Here is a 19,232-nt window from a genome sequence, read left to right as displayed (position 1 = left end):
GATGCACAGTCAAAAGAAACAGATGGGCAAGAACAAGAATAGACTACTCTCAACTCACCAACCAATTATTTCACTTATATCTTCCCTTTTTTTTTTTCCTTCTTATTGAATTTCTTAGGATGACAGTGGCTAACAAAATTATACAGGTTTCAGATGCACAACTCTACAACACATCATCTATACACTGTATTGTGTGTTCACCACTCCAGTCAAGTCGCTCTGTCACCATTTATCCCCCTTATCCCTTCCTTCACCTCCCCTCAACCCTCCCCCCTCCCCCCGGCAATCACCACACTGGTGTTGTCCGGGTCTGTGGAGTTTTTTTCTCTTTTTTGCTCAATCAGCTGTGCATTTTAGCTCTGATTTGGCAGCTCTCTTGACTTTGTCTTCACTAATCACAGGCTTGTCATTCAGCTATGTCACTCTACCTCATTAATGCTTTATCTCTTTTACTGGATGTATAAATCCAAATACCTTTAATAGCATCCTTGCTTCTGCCTTTCAAGTACTATATCTTCTTTTAAAATATGTATAGTAAATTACTCTATTCATACTGTAATTACTAATTAATGTAGTTTAGCTTGGTCCAGTTCTCCTTTGTATCATATGATTTCTTATGAATTTAGTTCTGAAATTCCTTCTCTTTTAGATGATCTGTTTCCATGTGTTTAGCTAGGATAAAATACCTGGCCATTTTCTGCTTGTAAAACTGAACGACAAAATCACTGGGATGCTCATGAGAAACGTTTGTTAAAGAAAATTTTCTGAGACATGGGAGTTGGAGAAAAGATGCCTGTGTGACATTCATTGTAACGTAGGGCATTGTTTAACAAACCCAGAGGAATGCAGCTTTGGGTGACTTATAACATACATTTACTATATTTTAAAATTCATGTCAACTTAAAATTTAACATATGGAAATCAGATAAGTGATGATTTCTTTTTCTTTAGTAGAAAATAAAGCTTCACATGTTACAACTTTCTTATCTGGCAGGACAGTGGACAAATGTTATCTCTAATTTGCCAATCTCATTTTTTAATAACTATGAAAACCCAGGTTTTTCAAATTCATTTAATTAATTAATTAATCAATTTGTTGTGTATGTTCAAAGTCTATACATTTAATAGTGAATCTGGTTTTTTTTGTTTGTTTGTTTGGTTTTTTTTTTTTTTGTATTTTTCTGAAGCTGGAAATGGGGAGAGACAGTCAGACAGACTCCCGCATGCGCCCGACCGGGGTCCACCTGGCACGCCCACCAGGGGCAACGCTCTGCCCACCAGGGGGCGATGCTCTGCCCCTCGGGGGCGTCGCTCTGCCGCGACCAGAGCCACTCTAGCACCTGGGGCAGCGGCCAAGGAGCCATCCCCAGCGCCCGGGCCATCTTTGCTCCAATGGAGCCTTGGCTGCGGGAGGGGAAGAGAGAGACAGAGAGGAAAGGGGGGGGGGTGGAGAAGCAAGTGGGCGCTTCTCCTATGTGCCCTGGCCGGGAATAGAACCCGGGTCCCCCGCAGTGAATTTGTTGAGATATACTACGCGTGCCATACAGTCCATCTACTTCAAGTATACAACCCGATGGTCTTTACTATATTCATGGAGTTATGCAGCCATCACTCCAGTCCATTTTAGAACATTTGTATCACCCAAAGCTAACGTATCTTATTAGCAGTCACACCCCATTTTACCTCCCCTCCCCACCCCCAGCCATAGGCAACTATTGATCTACTTTTTGTCTCTATAAAGTAACCTATTCTGGACATGTCCTATAAATGGAATCATAATAATACGTGGTCTTTTGTGACGGCCTTCTTTCACTTACTGTGATGTGTTAACATGTATCTGCCTTGTAGCATTTGTCAGTGCTTCGCTCTTTTTATTCCCGGTAGTATGCCATAGTATGGCTCTCCTGGTTTATTTTCTCCACTCACCCGTTGATGGTCATTTGGGTTGTTACCACTTTTGAGCTATTAACAATAATGCTACTATGAGCATTCATGTACAAGTTTTTGTTTGAATGTGTGTTTTCGTTTCTCTTCATGTGCACCAGGACAGGGATTGCCCGGTCATGCATGTTAACTCTCTATTTAAGTTTTTGGGGAACTGCCAGACTGTTCCCCAAAGCAGCTGTACCATTTCACATTTCTCCCAGCAGGGCACGAGGGTCCCAGTTTCTCCACATCCTTGTCAACAGTTGTCTTTTTACTGTCTTTTTGTTTTGTTTGTGTTATAGTCATATGAGTAGGTGTGGAATGGTATCTCATTATGATTTTGATTTGCATTTCCTGATGGCCAGTGATCTTAAGCATCTTTTCATGTGCATATTGGCCATTTCTGTGTCTTCTTTGGAGAAATGTCTGTTCACATCCTTTGTGCAGTTTTTAATTGGGCTATTTGATATTTTACTATTAAGTTGTAAGAGTTCTTATGATCTAGATATAAGTCCCTTATTAGCAATACGCTTTGTGGACATTTTTTACCTTTCTGTGGTCTGTTTTTCACTTTTTTGATGATGTCCTTTGAAGCACAAAAATTTTTAATTTTGGTGAAGTCTAGTTAATCTATTTTTTTATTGTTGTTGTTGGTGCTTTGGTGTTATATCTAAGAAGGCTTTGACTAATTCAAATTCTCTTGCAGTTCAACTGGCTTTATTATGTTTCAGTTTCCCTTATTAATAAATTACATAACATTTAGCTTTCACTGTGTATTTGTATGGGGTATATTTTTATATTTTATTTTCACACAATTTCTGTTAACAGAAGTTTGGAAGGCATTTAGAATTTGACTTCTTATTCTTGACTATTGGGTATGTCAAATCACAAAGTGGGTCAGAACAGAACTTGGATGGTGAGCATTGTTCAGGATTTGCTGGTAATGAGGCCCTTAATCCTTTACCTCTTCATTTTAATCTAAACATTTAGGTTGTATCAGCTGTCAGTAATTCTATGTGACTGATCAATAAGTTTTCCAACCTACAATTAAGACTGTGTGGGTCAATTGAATGACATGACATTGACTTGAGAATAAAAGTGTAATTAGAAGTTACAGAGCAGAGGCGATGTTGTATTTTAATTGCATAGCTTCCATGAACAAGCAGGCCCCCAAGCCCCATAGTCTAAGCCAAACACAGTTCTAGTTCCTGTGCCGAAGGGTCTGCTTTCGTGGTTTCGGTGGATTTGCATTTGAGAAGTGATGGAATAGATTTCTTGTGCAACTTGTCCTGTCAGAGATATTGCCATTTTGCCCAGGATTTACTCATCTGTTTATCTCTTTATAAACATGAATATAAGCAAATATATTCTACGTGCCTATCCAAGACCACATCTCATAAAGAAAACGTGATGTGGATAGGGGAACTCTAATCTTTCGCTGTAAATCTTACTTTTATCTATTTTCTGGATTTGAAAGACAATCATCTTAAATATTATAAAGACAGTGCTTTTCCCTTCAATTGTATACTGCTTTACATCCTGTCCCCTTCAAATCTGGTAAAATGGAAAACTGATTATGAGGCAGCAGAGAGGGGCCTTGATAGTGGAAACATTATATTATCTCTTCTCAGGCTCCAGCGCTCTGGAAATGCCACATGTAGCTCTAGCATGGGTAAATTTGTGTCTGATGCTCAAAAGCGTAAGCAAAGGCTTGTATGACTTTGTAAGAGAACATCAAGATAGGAAATAATATTAAGATGGAACTCAACCTCTTCCTTCTAACAAAGCTTTTTTTTCCCCTGTCCTGTCTTTACATTTTCAGTGGACCGTTTCAGACAGGCACGGATCCTTACGTGGTGATCCTCCCTCTCTTAAGGCACTGTGTCTTCTTAATACTTATCGTTCTTAAAGCCCTTAATAGAGAACTATCTCATAATAAACTCTGAACAAATTTAAACTTTAATGAACAAATTAAATTAAAATTTACTCTTTAAAAATAAGACGTTGTATGTTCAAAGGGATCTGTGCAAAATGGCCCGCTCTGTCCCTGCCTTCGCACGAGCAGGCCTTGGGTAGGAGGGCCTCCGACAAAGCTATTCTGGGTTTTAAAGCCAGGATTTCCTAACTAAAGTGGATATCAGAATCACCCAGGAAAGTGTGTTAAAAGTAAAGATTCCACAGTGTCTGTGACCTTTCCATTTTGATTAAAAGGTCACAAGGTTGGATGAGAGAATCTTACTCGACCAGCAGCCTAAGTGTATCTGGAAGGTAGTGTGTCACTCTTTCTGAAATCCTCAGGTATAAACTGTTTCCTCTGTGGCTGAATAGCTCTCTGCATTAGGGGCTTGTATTATGTTCATAGAAGAGCAGCTTGTTGGGCATAAAAGAGATTATAAAAGACGTTGAGTGGAGTCTTGCCACCTGAAAAGACACCGGGTAATAGTCATTTATCTCATTTGTCTTGGACCCTGGGGATGTTGGGAGACATCCAGCAGAGGGGAGGGGTGAGAGCAGGGGACCTTGGGGAGGTAGCAGGTCTACCTCTGGACTAGGGATCAGTTGTTAGAAAACTTCTTGAAGAAAGCTGTATAATTCTTTAAATTTACATATTGTGTTTCCATTGCAATCTTAAATCTCAGAGGAAGAGATAAAAATTAAGGAAGAAATTTTTTTTTTTTAAAGAAATTCTTTAATTTTTGCTAACATTGGTATGTAAAGGCAAAAAAATGCTTTTCATAATGAATACAATGCCCAGCCCAAGCTTTTCTTTAAAAATTCTATTTTTTTATTGTGTGGTGCTCATCTGTTTACTGTGTTGTAGATTAGTGGTCCCCAACCTTTTTTGGGCCACGGACTGGTTTAATGTTAGAAAATATTTTCATGGACCGACCTTTAGGGTGGGATGGATAAATGAATCACGTGACCAAGACAAGTGTCAAGAGTGAATCTTAGATGGATGTAACAGAGGGAATATGGTCATTTTTAAAAAATAAAACATCGTTCAGACTTAAATATAAATAAAACGGAAATAATGTAAGTTATTTATTCTTTCTCTGTGGACCGGTACCAAATGGCCCACAGACCTGTACCAGTCTACGGCCCGGGGTTTGGGGACCACTGTTGTAGATGATGTTACACTCTGTCAACCTTGCCTTAACTGAAAGCTCAAGTTCATCTGAGATCCACTGTTTAAGGCAGAAATCAGGGTCTTTGGAAGGTACTTCTACATGAAACATCAATATTTGATCCATCATATTATCTTTCAGTTCTCCACCTTAATAAAGCAGTGCTAATAGAAGACTGTATGATACAGTGGACACGTTCATGTGGAGCCAGAGAACCCTGTCCGGCGTGTGGGTTCTGTTACAGGTTTGCGCTGGAGCATCAGACAAGCCACTGTCTCCTTACAGCTACTTCCCTTACTTCAAAAATGAGTGATAAAGACTGTATAAAGGTTGTGTTGGGATTAGGTAATCCTTATATGCAAATACTTTATGAGCTAGAAAGTGCTGGATATGTTTGAAGGGTTTTTAATGTTGGATGTCATTTGTTAGTATAGCAACAAGATTCTTGTGTTGGAATCTGGAAATCCACCTGATGCATAGTAAGCAGTCAGCACGTGTTTGTTCAATGGAAGCCGAACCTGGGTCCAATGAGAGAGGGTAAGGGACTGCATTTCTTTAGCCTTAAGCACTTGGAAAAGTGCACAGTAATTACTCGACTCTTCTGAATTCCAGTGAGGATTTCCTGTCCAGAGAGAAGGGTAGTGTAGGAAGCGGCATCTTTGGCCAGTCTGGGAAAGGTGACAGGCAGGAGAAGATGCTCATGATGATATATAAGCAGGTTATGCCTGGAAAAGGTCTGTCATTATTGCTGGTTCACAGTGAGACTGTGGAGACCCTTTGAAGCATCCATGGCAATTGAGGAGTTGAAAATAGGTAACAGCCTGAGGAGGAACGGGACAGATCACTAAGACTAGTAGGAAGAGGCGGAGGCAGGCCAGGGTGGGGTGGTCCACCGTGGCGGTAAAAGTGGTTAACAATGAGGTTGGTGTATTGACAGTTCAGCTAATGTCCTTCCCAAGAGGATACAAAGTGGATCGAGTCGCCCCAATGTCCTATATTTATGAAACAATGAAAGATTTGGGGGTGCATGAAAAAAGAGGATTCTTCGGACAGTAACATTTTTATATAGAACAAGCAAGGGCTATGTATTTCTGCTTGCAGTGCCTAATTTTTTGATATGCACCTATCATAGGGATTTTTCTAGGACAAAAAATTGAAGCTTATGTTATTTCTTAGCAAAATAGAAAGTTTTTTTTCAAAGGCAAAGAACAGAATCTATATGTAGTTTTGCACTTAAAGCATTCTATTTTTTTCTTGATACAATTGAAGATTTATATAAAAGAGCCACAGTTTTATCAGATGACATTTGATGCCTGACAATTCCCCCACCGTCTCATCTTCTTTTTCCTGTTCATGGATGTCCTGGCTTAGCACTAAGAATACATGACTGCATTGTTTAAGCTGACTTCCTCACTTTCCGTGCTGCATATTCGATTTTGTTGGCAGGATATTCTAGTGACTCCCCTCCTGTTAGCAGAATTCCTGGTAGAAAATTAGTGAATAATTCATTTTGTTCTTGCTTCTACTTTAAAGAAAGAGAACCCAGAAGGACAGTGATATTCATATCATTTCATTTCTGAAATTTTAGTAAACATAAATAAAATGATTAGTTTAAAATGTAATTCTTAGTCAATGAGGTAAGTAGAAATACCTCAGTTGCTGATTCTAGCTACTTCAACTAGCCCCTTAAAGTGCAATTAGTTTTTGGTGTGATTCCAAATGGCCTCTTATGCTTAAATTTGCAAAAAATTTTCAATGCTTTTTCAGTATTTTAAATAATATTTAAACAGTTTACTATCAACATTGATCTGAAATCATATGCAATAAAAGTGATGTCTTGAGTTTCTGGAAACAATACTTATGTATTAAAAGGGATAAATTGCTTTTCCTCTGAGGTTTACTTTTTAAACCTATTTGGGTTAAAATCTTTGTAAACAGTCACAATGAGCATTTAAAAGAATCTTAATAATAACATTGAAATTCTAACTTTTAAAAAATAACATTCTCCTCAATTGCCATGGATGCTTCTTTTTCAGTATGGTATTTATTGTAAGTCTTGAAAATATAAGAGACCGAGGACAGCTTGCAGGGCAAGGGCAAATGTGCACTTAACATTCAAATAAAAATATCTGTATGCCATGTGCAGCTATTTCATATTCAAGCTGCAGCTAGGTATCATATGAGGAAGTAATTCTGTTGCAATTCTGTTGTTGACTCCTCCACCAGTTTAAAATATATACCATAGTTTTTAGTGTGGAAAATATCAAATCTGTACAAAAGTAGAGAAACTGGCGTAAAGAACCTTTACATATCTATTATCCAGTTTCAAGAGTCATAACTCACAGTTGATTGTTCATTCATATCCCACCCACTTCTCTCTCCCTGCTTCCAGTTTGTCACTTTGAAGCAAATACCATATATCATCTCCTTTAATATGCATGTATTTTAATACATATTTCTAAAAGACAAGGACCCTTAAAAATGAGAACCACAGTACCATTATCATGCTTTAAAAATTAACAATTGGGACCTGGCCAGTAGGCTCAGTGGTAGAGCGTCAGCCCAGTGTGTGGATGTCCTGGGTTCAATTCTCAATCAGGGCACACAGGAGAAGCAACCATCTGCTTCTCCACCCTTCCCCCTCCCACTGCTTTCTTTCTTTCTTTCTTTCTTTCTTTCTTTCTTTCTTTCTTTCTTTCTTTCTTTCTTTCTTTCTTTCTTTCTTTCTTTCTTTCTTTCTTTCTCTCTCTCTCTCTCTCTCTCTCTCTCTCTCTCTCTCTCTCTCTCTCTCTCTCTCCTCCTCCTCCTCCTGCAGCCATGGCTCAATTGGTTCTAGTACATTGGCCTTGGGAGCTGAGGATGGCTCTGTGGAGCCTCCGGCATCAGGCACTAAAAATAACTCAGTTGCAAGCATGGCCCCAGCTGGGCAGAGCTTCAGCTCCAGACAGGGGCATGGTATGACGTGCTGGGTGGACCCCAGTTGATGTGTATGCCAGAGTCTGTCTATCTCTCATACTTTCCCTTGGAAAAGAAGAAAAAAAAATTAACAATGATTCTCTGGTATCATATCTAGTATCAGCATTTCAATTTTTTCTGTCTCATAAGTGGTTATTTTTAATAGTTGTTTGTATGAATTAGCATCTAAACAAAATCTGTACTTTGTGTGGTACGTCTTTTACAACACTTTTAATTTATAGATATCTCTATTCTTTCTGCCACTTGCCCTACTCTCATCCCACCCCCATTATTTGTTGAAGAAACTACCATCCTTTGCTATTTGGAATTTGCAACATCCTGGATTTTGCATATTGCACGCCTGTGGTGGCCTTTAGCATGTCCCAGTGTTTTCAGTATATAATGTTAAAAAGGTTTGATCAGATTAAAGTTTAATTTATTTTTTTGATAAGACTACATCATAAATGGTGGTATATGTACCCATCAGGCGGACATCTGGCTGTTAGTCTCACTTTCTGTGATGGTTAAAATTAATTAGTAAGTTGTAGGCACCTGATTTAGACTGATTCATTTATTATAAAGTAACCCATCAGCTTTTAATGTAATAATTTTTTTCAGCCATTTATAATCACTGCTTATAACTGTTATACCAGGGAAAAGAGAATCCATTTTTAAAGTAATTTTTAAGACCCGGAGTGTAACAGAACAACAAAGCTGCGTGATTTTCCTGCTAAGTTTGACAGCTCAGCATTCCTCTTTAAAGCCATCACAGGGAGTCTCGCTGAGCTAGGAATTAGGTAGTTTAGAAGCTCTGTGGAAAACGGAAGCACAAAGTGACCCAGTCATTATTCTGTGGAGTTGGCATTCTCATAAAACAGTTAGTTACTCAGGCCCAAGCCTAACAGGGATAAGGCAATTTTTGTTTTCATTTTTTGGTAAATAACAAAGCTTGGACTTCTTCAAGATTTCAGTATATACTACCCTGCTGGTATATTAACTTTTTATTTAAAGTAACAGAGAGAAAAGTATTGGGAAACACCCATGCCATATCTCCATTCCTTCAACACATTTCTCTGCTCGGATTTGAGGGTTGGGACAATGAATTATTCCCGTCACTGAGCCCCACCTGATCATCGCTAATGATTGACTGCCAACCTTGGGGGAACCTTGGAGGATGAGGGAGATCAGTTGGGAAGGTCTGGAAAGGATGTTTCAGACTAGTAGTTACATGTTGACAGGAATTTAAGGTGATTTGACTCATCACACTGGAAGATAACTTAGGAATTCTCCGATCTAACCCCTTTGCCAGTCCAAGAATCCTTCCGAAAGAGCCTGGGAACAAGACGAGGACTTCCCTTCACTCTCTGCACTCCTGGGGGCTCGTCTCATTCTGCTTCTTCACTTCTGTGCATCTTATTTTTAATATTGGATTGGAGAGTCCTTGGGGACAAGACATTTATCTAAATATTCTGTTTAAGCCCATATAGGATGGCAAGACAAGCACAGCTGGACATTAGTAAAAGCAGTGAAAATGGACTTTATTCAGTAACTACTGACACTAAGGGGAAGAGCTGAGCACCATTCTGATTTGTGCAGAGATGACTGGACACTTACTTGAAAGGGAGAATAAGAGAGGGCCGCGCTGGGGCCCGGCAGGGTCGGAGCAGTGCGCAGTGACAGAGGGTTGGTCAGCGTGAATGAGACTGGTCTGGCTGAGTCTGCTGGCTGGCGGTAATGGAAGTTAGGGTTCTGTCCTCCCACAGAGACTGGGGAACAGGCCCTCTCCTTCCTGATGATGACATTTTAATGCAGTGGCTCTCAGGTCCTGGAGAAAAACACTTCTGAGTAGTAAGAGATACATACAACTACAAGCCCTTTGTAGAAAATGCTCTTAAAAAAAAAAAGAAATCAGGGGCATCTCCTTAGGTATTAGCTAAAAAAAAAAACCAGTATGTTTTTCTGTTAGTGATGAGCTTTCTCAGGCAAGTGTGGTAAAATGGGAGGCGGGGCCATCCCAGGAATATAGCAGGATGCTGCTGGGAGTGATGCTATGGTTTGGTTATCTCCTGGGACAGAGGTTTGGATGGAGCTTGTACTGGGAGTTCTGCCTTCTCAAGGGCCTAGAACACTACTCAATGAATTTGTGTTGACTGAATAAATTTAAATGAACTTAATTTTCACTACCATGAAAGGAAGGGTGAATATTTTCCATTTTATCGTAGTGCCTAGAGACAGCCAGGAAACGGGAGTAACGCCTCCATTCATTCTTTTCCTTCCCTAGGTCCACCTGGCTGTTGTCAGCAAGGGCAGCTGTACTTGCCCCCTCATGAAGGCTGGTCCCTCTGTGAATGAACTTTATCTCCCTACCACAGATATTTTGATTCTCTGGAAATAATTTAATATGGATCAACATGCTATAAAATGATAATCTGTTATTAAAATAGTTAAATATTTTTATGTCTAGTATAGCAGTCTGGGCACTATTAAAAATGAGCACTACAACCTGACCAGGCAGAGACACAATGGATAGACCATTGGCCTGGGATGCTGAGGACCCAGGATTGAAACCCAAGGTTGCCAGTTTGCACGCAGGGTCTCCGACTTGAGCATGCAATCATAGACATGACCCCAGGGTCACTGGCCTGAAGCCCAAGGTCGCTGGCTTGATTAAGGGGTCACTTGCTTGGCTGGAGCCCCCCGGTCAAGGCACATATGAGAAAACAATCAATGAACAACTAAGGTGCTGCAGCAAAGAATTGATGTTTTTCATCTCTCTCCATTCCTGTCTGTCTGTCTGTCTTTCTCTCTCTCTCTAAAACAAAAATAAAGAAATAAAAACATGGGCACTTCAAATATCTCTTACCCAGGGAATCATACCCAACAGAGCAGTATTTCTGTTGTACGCTTTCATCAAACTTTTCCTTGAAAATGTTTATTTCTGGTCATAATGTATTTATTTCTATAATAATTTCAGAGTATGTCATGGAAACTAGATCTTTACTTGTTCACTACTGAAAGGCCAGCTTCTACCACAGTGACTGGGAGGTATTAGATATTTTCCAAAATGATGAATTTAATGACTTGAAGAATTCCATCTTACCTTGTCTTTCCCTATAATATAATGTTGACAGTGTAGAAATGCTACATATATTTAATAGAAACAGGGTGAATGAATGTTTACAAAATGTCATGGACCTTTAGTTGTGTTTCATCGATTCTTCTCCTCTTTGTAGGTTCCTTACCTATTCCTACCTCTTGGCCTTCAACATGTGGCTCCTGCTTGCACCTGTTACCCTGTGCTATGACTGGCAGGTCGGCAGTATTCCTCTGGTAGAGACCATCTGGGACACGCGGAATTTAGCCACCATCCTTCTGGCGGTTGTGATGGCCCTACTGAGCCTGCATTGCTTAGCCGCCTTCAAGGTAATTTTCTTAAATGTAAATGACCTCTGCCTTTGAAGAGAGATTCTCTGTACTCAATAATGATTTCCCCCCTCAATTGGAGGTCTAGGTCTAAATTGAATCCACTCTATTGTTTAAAAAAATCTTACGTAGTTAAAATTTTCCTCCTAGACAATATATATTGCAAAGACCTTAGTGAGGTTAACAGACCCCATGGTCACCTTAATTATACGTGTGTGTGTGTGTGTGTGTGTGTGTGTGTGTACTGTTTCTACCAACCCTGTTGAAATTAGATCTGAAATGTAGTGTTTGCAAACAAGAAACATTTTTCCTGCTGTGGTTGGATAATTTTTGAATTAATGTGTTCAATTTCATGTGATGTTAAATGAGATGGTAATATGTTCATTAGTGCTTCAATTATGGTTAAGACACCACTTCCACTGACGACTGCCTGCCTCAGTGGGGTGATACTTCAAATGTGTAAAACTGGAAAAAATTATTGAATGCAACCATTTCAAAAATGACCAAAACTTGAAAATGTTTACTTTTGAAAAACTGCTGCTGAATTAGGTAAAGTGCCTGAGGGTAGTCTCATTTCCCCCATTCTCTCCAACCCATACCCCTATCTCTACCCATGTGAGAAACAGGTTCAGTGGCTAGAAGTGACTGGTTTGGTTTGGGAAAGTATCAGAGAAGCTAGCTATTGAAGAGAGATTTTGGAAGCAAAGAGCTATACAAGAGCCGAGCCAGTATGCTCTCTGAGGCGCGTTCCTGGCTGACTGCTAAATGGCATGTGTCCAGGGAGCACCTCAGGGAGCACAAGCAGATTGAAAGCCTGCAGAGACTTACTTATTTGCTGAGAATGTGAATGAATTTCTCAACCCATACACAGTTTGAGTGGTAGAGGGTAGACACTTCACTGGCTTAAGTTGTCTATGTATAACCTCTCTTGAAATCACTGACTGATCACGAACTATGTAGGAACAAGAGAAATGCCCCAGCAATCGCGCACAAGGTTTTGTGTGTGTGTGTGTGTGGGGGGGGGGGGGGGGTCCTGAGCAAAACTTTCAGCTGTCTGCAGAAGAACAGATTTCCAGTTTCAGTCCAGGCAAGTTCATCATATAATAAAATAGGAAAACCAGCATATTTTAGAAAGAACAAGCTAGCATAAAGAGTCACTACAATGTATGGCATACAACGGCTAGTTTTTAATGAGATTACTGGACATATAAAGAAACAGGAGAGTGTGACCCAAGTTAGTAATAATCATAGAAAAAAAATTGTCACTGGAAAGGAAAAGAATTGAGATTCCATATCTAAACTCACATTTACATGATTAATTGACTTTGGACAAAGTTACTAGGGTAATTCAATGGGGAAAGGTTAGTTTTAAATAAAAAGTAATGAAATAATAGAATGTCTTTCCTTGTTTTCAACCAGGTCTCCGGAGGAGGGGGATATACTCTACCCTGTCACAATTGTATTTATTCCTATTTGACTTTGTAATTACTATTTTAATAATTGACTTATAAAGCTACAAATTAACATATGTAATTAACAGATGTAATAAATAAAACAGCAGGTCTGCTATTTCCCAATCACCCCCTCGAATCCCATCCTCTGTAGGCTTCCTTTGAACATTTGTTCTTACACGTTTTTATACTCACTAAAAACAAAAACAAATCCTTTCTTTATTACAAGTAAGTTGAGTTGGATGCCATGGCAAGTTGCAGGCTCTTTCAGGCCACTTCTGCGCCCAGCTGGGGTGTCCCTGTGAGTAAACAGCGCAAGCGTAGATGTGCAACTGTCAACAAGCTCTCGGCCAGATCCGAGTGGGAGAGCGAGGCTACAGAACCCAAGACTTATCTTTCACTAGAAATAGCTGCGGAATTCATTTAGAGATGGTTTCTCATTTTTTCTATTTTCGTGGCGTAAGAAATTTAAGACTTCAAGGAGTAGTTAATTTTATTTATCCTAGAAGAGTTCACTTGGCATCTTTAAGAATTTAAATGTCAAATTTGTCTTTCTTTGTGCTTCTTCTTCATTTTTTCCTCCTCCACTCCACATCTTTTATGCACTAGGAGTTATATGACATAATGTCGTTGTAGAGAACAATCTAGAAATTCATTATTGGCTTGGGTTCTTTTTAACAATGAATTTTAAAGTGAACTAAATTGTTCTTTTTGCGATGAGGACAATCAATCTGTTCAAATGTATGTACAGTAGAGATAAAGAATATTTCAATTGTGGAGTCTGATTATTTCATTTTCTATGAACAGTGCATGTTCATACACCAGGACTGCTGTAAGCTGAAAATGCGCTTGGATTTCTCTCTATGACTCTTATAGAAGTATGCCAGACTGTTGACTCACAGTAAATAGTGATTTATATCAGGACAGTAGCCAGCCTGATTTGGATTGTTTGGAGGAGTTAGGACCATCGGCCCTCCTCTTTAAAGTTGCCCTTTTCCCATGTCCTCTAATGTGATTTTCCTGCATTACAGAGGAAATGACACTAAATTATATTTAAGAGTACTTTTTTGTTGTTGATTCTTTATTTCATTCTCACAGGCTGTCTTGAGATTTTAAGGTATTTTTATACCTTTTATAGTCATGTAGTATACTTATAAAAGTAAAACCCAAGGAAAAAAGTAGGGGAGTTAATGATATGTAGCTTTCCTAATAATGACCTCAACAGTGAGATGTCTTCTGAGAATGGATATAATTCAGTGCAGGTCCCGTTCCCCAAGTATGGGGCTTTCAGGATTGTTTTGGTTTTAATTTTAGTGAGGAGGGGGGTCAGAGTTTTGTCACAGTCTGTTCACAGCCTTCTACGTCATTGCCTTGAAACCAACACAAATCCTAGATGTCATCTCTGGACCCTGGAAAACCAGTCAAATAGTCACACCTATAGGGGGATGAATCTGCTTTCTGATCAACGGAGGTGACCACCAATGACGACTTGGTGGAAGTGGAGGGTAGAATTGGGGGTAATAAATGTATCTGCTCACTCAGGGGAGATGCATTAATCTCAGGCTTTCCCTACATGCCTGTTCTCAGCCTTGGCTCCATTAGCCCACACACTAATCCAAATCACAACACCCTTCAAGGTACTGGATAAAATAACAGACAGCTACTGGCTGAGCAAACAGCAACTGTCAGTCTTAGAGCTCCCTCTCTCTCATTAAAACCCCACACATCTCAATAAGGAGGTAATAGAATGAGAGCCACTATTGGAAAGTCATTATTTACAATGGACATTCTCACCTCATTCCAAAAAGGACTTGGAATAGCTTAAGGAAGGAAGTTCACTGCAATGGAATACACGAGGAGATGGAAAACTGAACCAGATTGTAAATATTTGAGGCAGCCTGTCACAATTATTCAATTCTGCCATTGTATCAGAAATTAGCTGATCCCTTGGTATAGGACATTGTACAGCCACAGATCCACACACCTGAACTGAACATGCTTTCAGATTTCTAAAAATTGTTTTGCATTTTGTTCAGCCAAATAATAGGTTCAGTTATTATTGTGGCACATAGGTTACTGTGGAATAACTTTTAAATTATAAAATAGCCATTATGACAACTGGTACAATAAGCATGCTATTTTAACCCACCAAGTAGTTAAATAAAATTGAACATGAGGCCTGACCTGGCGGTGGCTCAGTGGATAGAGCATCAGACTGGGACACGGAGGACCCAGGTTTGAAACCCAAGCTCACCAGCTTGAGCCCTAGGTTGCTGACTTGAGCAAGGGGTCACTTGCTCTGCTATAGCCCCCAGTCAAGGCACATGTGAGAAAGCAATCAATCAACAACTAAGGTACTAAGGTGCCGCAACAAAGAATTGATGCTTCTCATCTCGCTCTCTTCCTGTCTGTCTGTCCCTATCTATCCCTCTCTCTTTCTCTGTCTCTGTCACAAAAAAAAAAAAAAAAAATTGAACTTGAGGAATGAAGCTTGTCTTTAAAAGGTGAATGGCTGTGTCAATGTTGATTTTTTTTATCCTTTTAAATTTCTGGACTAACCTGACCAGGCAGTGGCGCAGTGGATAGAGTGTCGGACTGGAATGCCGAGGACCCAGGTTCGAGACCCCGAGGTCGCTAGCTTGAGCGTGGGCTCACCTGGTTTGAGTAAAAAGCTCACCAGCTTGGACCCAAGGTCGCTGGCTCGAGTAAGGGGTTACTCAGTCTGCTGAAGGCCCGCGGTCAAGGCACATATGAGAAAGCAATCAATGAACAACTTAGGTGTTGCAATGCGCAACGAAAAACTAATGATTGATGCTTCTCATCTCTCCGTTCCTGTCTGTCTGTTCCTGTCTAGCCCTCTCTCTGACTCTCTCTCTCTGTCTCTGTAAAAAAAATAATAATAATAAGTAAATTTCTGGACTATATTATCTTTTAAGTTCCTATTCTCTGCAAACTCCATGTTCTCAATTTCTATTCTGTTTTCAATTCATGAACATCGTCCTCATACTATTAAAGGTCAAATTTTTTATAGCCCATTTATACTCATTCAGTTTGTCCTGCTTTGGGACCATTACAATCACTGATGGTAGAGGTCTTGATAGTATCTTGACCTGGGACATCTGTCCATGACCACCAGTGCCATGGAGTAGCCATTGTCTGGGATGCCTCTCTGTTTCAGGTCTGGCCAGGCCCATTGGTCCAGCCTTTTATCACTATTCTTAGCTGATCTTTCCCCCGGCCAACTTTTTACCAATTGTGATAACGCCTTGCTACTTTGGTCACGGTTTATCCCGGTCAGTAGCTGTGGTTAACTTTAGCCCTTAGGCCATGCTCCAAAGCAAAGATTTTTGTTTATATCATTTTTCTGATGAGAGTTAGAAAATGAACTTACTGCTTTATCAGATGCAGTGTTGGAACATAGAGAGGTTGAATTTGCATTACATTGTAAAATGGAGCATATTTGAAGATGCATTGAGACTGCTTTTCCCGACATACTTTTATGTCATTGCTTTGCTACATGTGGTACAAATTGTGACTTATGTTCTGTCACCCTAGTTTCATTTGGCAGTCTACTTTAGATTCATGACCACAAACCTCAAGGAGGAGCCAGACCTCCTGTGCATGTTGAGGGGCACTGCACAAATCCCAGGTCGAGAGTCCTGAGGCTGGAGGAGGGGAGGCTGTGGAGTGGAACGGTCTGCACTGAGCTGAGTCTGAGGCCAGGCTGTGCCACTGACCTGCTCTCAGCCATCTCATTCAGCCTTGTTCCCGCACCACAGGGTAGGGTCACCAGAGGTTGAGCCAGGGGGAGCCACATGGGACACTCGGCACAGTGACTGGCATGTGTGAAGCATTGAGAACCTGTCAGGTGTCATCATCGTCGTCACCATCATCATGCATTTGTCACAGCATAATCTCAAGAGCACAATAGGGTTCCCGTTTCCATTTTGTAGGAAATAACCAGACATGAAAAAACATAATCCAGTTGGCTGCCTTTTCTTAATTATTCTATATATTTCAATATACAGTCGTGCTTTACAGGGTTAAAATTACTTATAATGTTACTAAAGATTAATCCTCCTCCCACCTTCTTATATTCTTCATCTTAAGTAACAGGTTGAATTCTTGATCTAAAAGCTAATGGTAGTGACATACTTTCAAGTTTTTAATTCTGTACCTTATTTTAGAATTTGGAAGTAAGTTCAAATGTAATATAGAAGGGCAGAATTCTAACATAAAACTCCTCTTTTAGTTAAAAACAGTGAACGTTTATCAAGAGGAAGGAAATAATGTCAAATATCACTGTCCGGAGTTGTCACCTACAACACCAAACTATGGAAATATAAATATTAGAGATGTCTTTTAAGGTATTTGAAAGTTTAGCAAAAGTAGGCAGGATATAAGAAACAATCACTTTCTTTTATTTTTTGTTGTTCTTAAAACTTACTGTCATTGCTGTGTCTCCATCCCACTTCGTGATGAGTATCGAAACAGAATAGACACTAGAAATGCAACTGTTAATCCAGCGGCTTCCTGAAAATCGGAGGCCCTTGCACAACGTCTTCCCGAAGCGTTCCTTTCTGTCCGTTATCACTGTCGCCTGGGAAGCCATCCTCCTCGTGCTGGGTCCGAGCCCTGCACAGGTCTTTCTCGCTCAGGTTCTGTGCCCTGCGCAGTGCAGTTGTGCCTGAGCTCTGCGTGGCTTTTGACCTGAGCCGGGCAGCCGTTTCCCACATCATTTCACATATAGTTTGTTTTATTCTTCGCAGGGCAATTACATTTTCACAAGTCACATTCTTTAATAAGGAAATGATTTACCTACCCCTTCGATGTTTATACTTTAGTTGGAAAACTCGCTGAATTTACTAATGGAAGGATTGATTGCATTAATAGAAAAAAAGGGAGTTTTCAGAAACCAGGGACAGCTTTATTTTTCTTTATTGTATGCGTTAAGATTCTCAGCAAGATTTTATAGTCTCTAGTATTATTTGCTTTTGCTCAAAATAATGTCTACCTTTTGAGTGATAATCTTAATTTTTGACTTTTTATTCCTTTTAACTTAATGATTCATACTCTCATAAAAGCAGTTTATTACCACTTAGCCTTACAATGCTTCTGATTGTTTTTAAGCTCTTAACAAGGTCAGAAGACATTTCAGTTACTCCTGGAGCCATTCTGCTCCTACTATTTTCGTTCAGAACATAAAATTTCCGTTTAGCGCACCTTTTCCCATCTTGTTCTAGGAAAACCATGAAATATGTAATTAGGAGTCCCAGAGATAAAAGCAAGTAAAACAAATCCCTCTAAACAAACAGCCCATTGGAAATTACTTATGGTATTGGAAAATGCAAAGGAGACTAAAGTGATTGATTGACAAATTTTCTAGGTGATTTGCTATTTATACAAGGCCCAACAACCCTATAAAGTGTGGCACTGTGATAAATACAACTGAAGAGACTCACCCCCCCCCAAAAAAAACCCCTAAAATTCCCTATGTTTACACAAGCTTTGCCTAATAGGGCAGCATAAAGTGTTAGAAAAAAAGCACATTTTCAATGAGTTTAAATGTTTCTATATCTAGATTGTTACCCATCAACATGTTGACAATAAGGTCTTCGAAGTTCCCTCTATCCTGAAATGTGATATTACGTGGATATATCTGCCTATATAGTCCCTGGGGTTGTTCAGGAAGGAAAGCGTGAATCTCCACATGGGAGTCTCAAACTCAACATTCCAAAATTTAACTTCTGAACTTCTAAACTTACCCTTTCATTGCTTGCCTGGCAGTGTTCTTTCTGTAATTTCAGTGCATCCCATTAGTTGCCCAAACCAAAATTCTTGGGGTTTTCTTGTTTCCTCTCAGCTTTTCTATCTAATATCATATCCAGTTCATCAATAAATCCTGTCAACTATACTTCCAAAATGTATCTAGAATCAGATAACTTCTGTCTAATTTCATTGCTATCACTCTGGTCCAAGCCACCAGCATCTCTCACCTGGGTTATTGCCAGGGCTGCCACTGGATCTCCGTGCTTCTCCCTTAGTGCCAGTGGTCCAGTCTATTCTCAGCACAGTGGCCAAATTATGCCTTTAAAAATGAAAACCAGAGCCCATCCCTCTTGTATTTAAAATCTTCCAGTGGCTGCATATTTCTCTCAAAGTAAAAATTTCATAGTCTTTACAAGGGGCACTGCGCAAATCCCAGATCACAGAATACTTGTGAAAGTATTCTGTGCATTACCTGAGGAGAAAGTGGGCTGTTTTGGACTCAGAATATAGTTCTGTTTGTGACCTAAAAGGTTTTACCATCTCCAGCCCACCCCACTGCGCTGCATTCTCTCTCTGGTTCCTT

General features: G+C 39.8%; 1 protein-coding gene across 1 annotated transcript in view; it reads left to right on the top strand.

Annotated features, from left to right (window-relative positions):
* TMTC1 (transmembrane O-mannosyltransferase targeting cadherins 1) overlaps window positions 1-19,232 on the top strand; it is a 285,489-nt gene that overhangs the window by 136,903 nt on the left and 129,354 nt on the right. The window contains exon 8 of the mRNA XM_066368881.1: window positions 11,240-11,429. Within this exon, the coding sequence (XP_066224978.1) occupies window positions 11,240-11,429 (190 nt within the window). The remainder of the gene's footprint in view (window positions 1-11,239; window positions 11,430-19,232) is intronic.

This window comes from Saccopteryx leptura, chromosome 2 (assembly GCF_036850995.1).
Source record: "Saccopteryx leptura isolate mSacLep1 chromosome 2, mSacLep1_pri_phased_curated, whole genome shotgun sequence".
NCBI classification, from domain to species: Eukaryota; Metazoa; Chordata; class Mammalia; order Chiroptera; family Emballonuridae; genus Saccopteryx; species Saccopteryx leptura.
The sequence above is the reverse complement of the archived record's forward strand: the minus strand, read 5'-3'. Positions and strand labels throughout refer to the sequence as shown.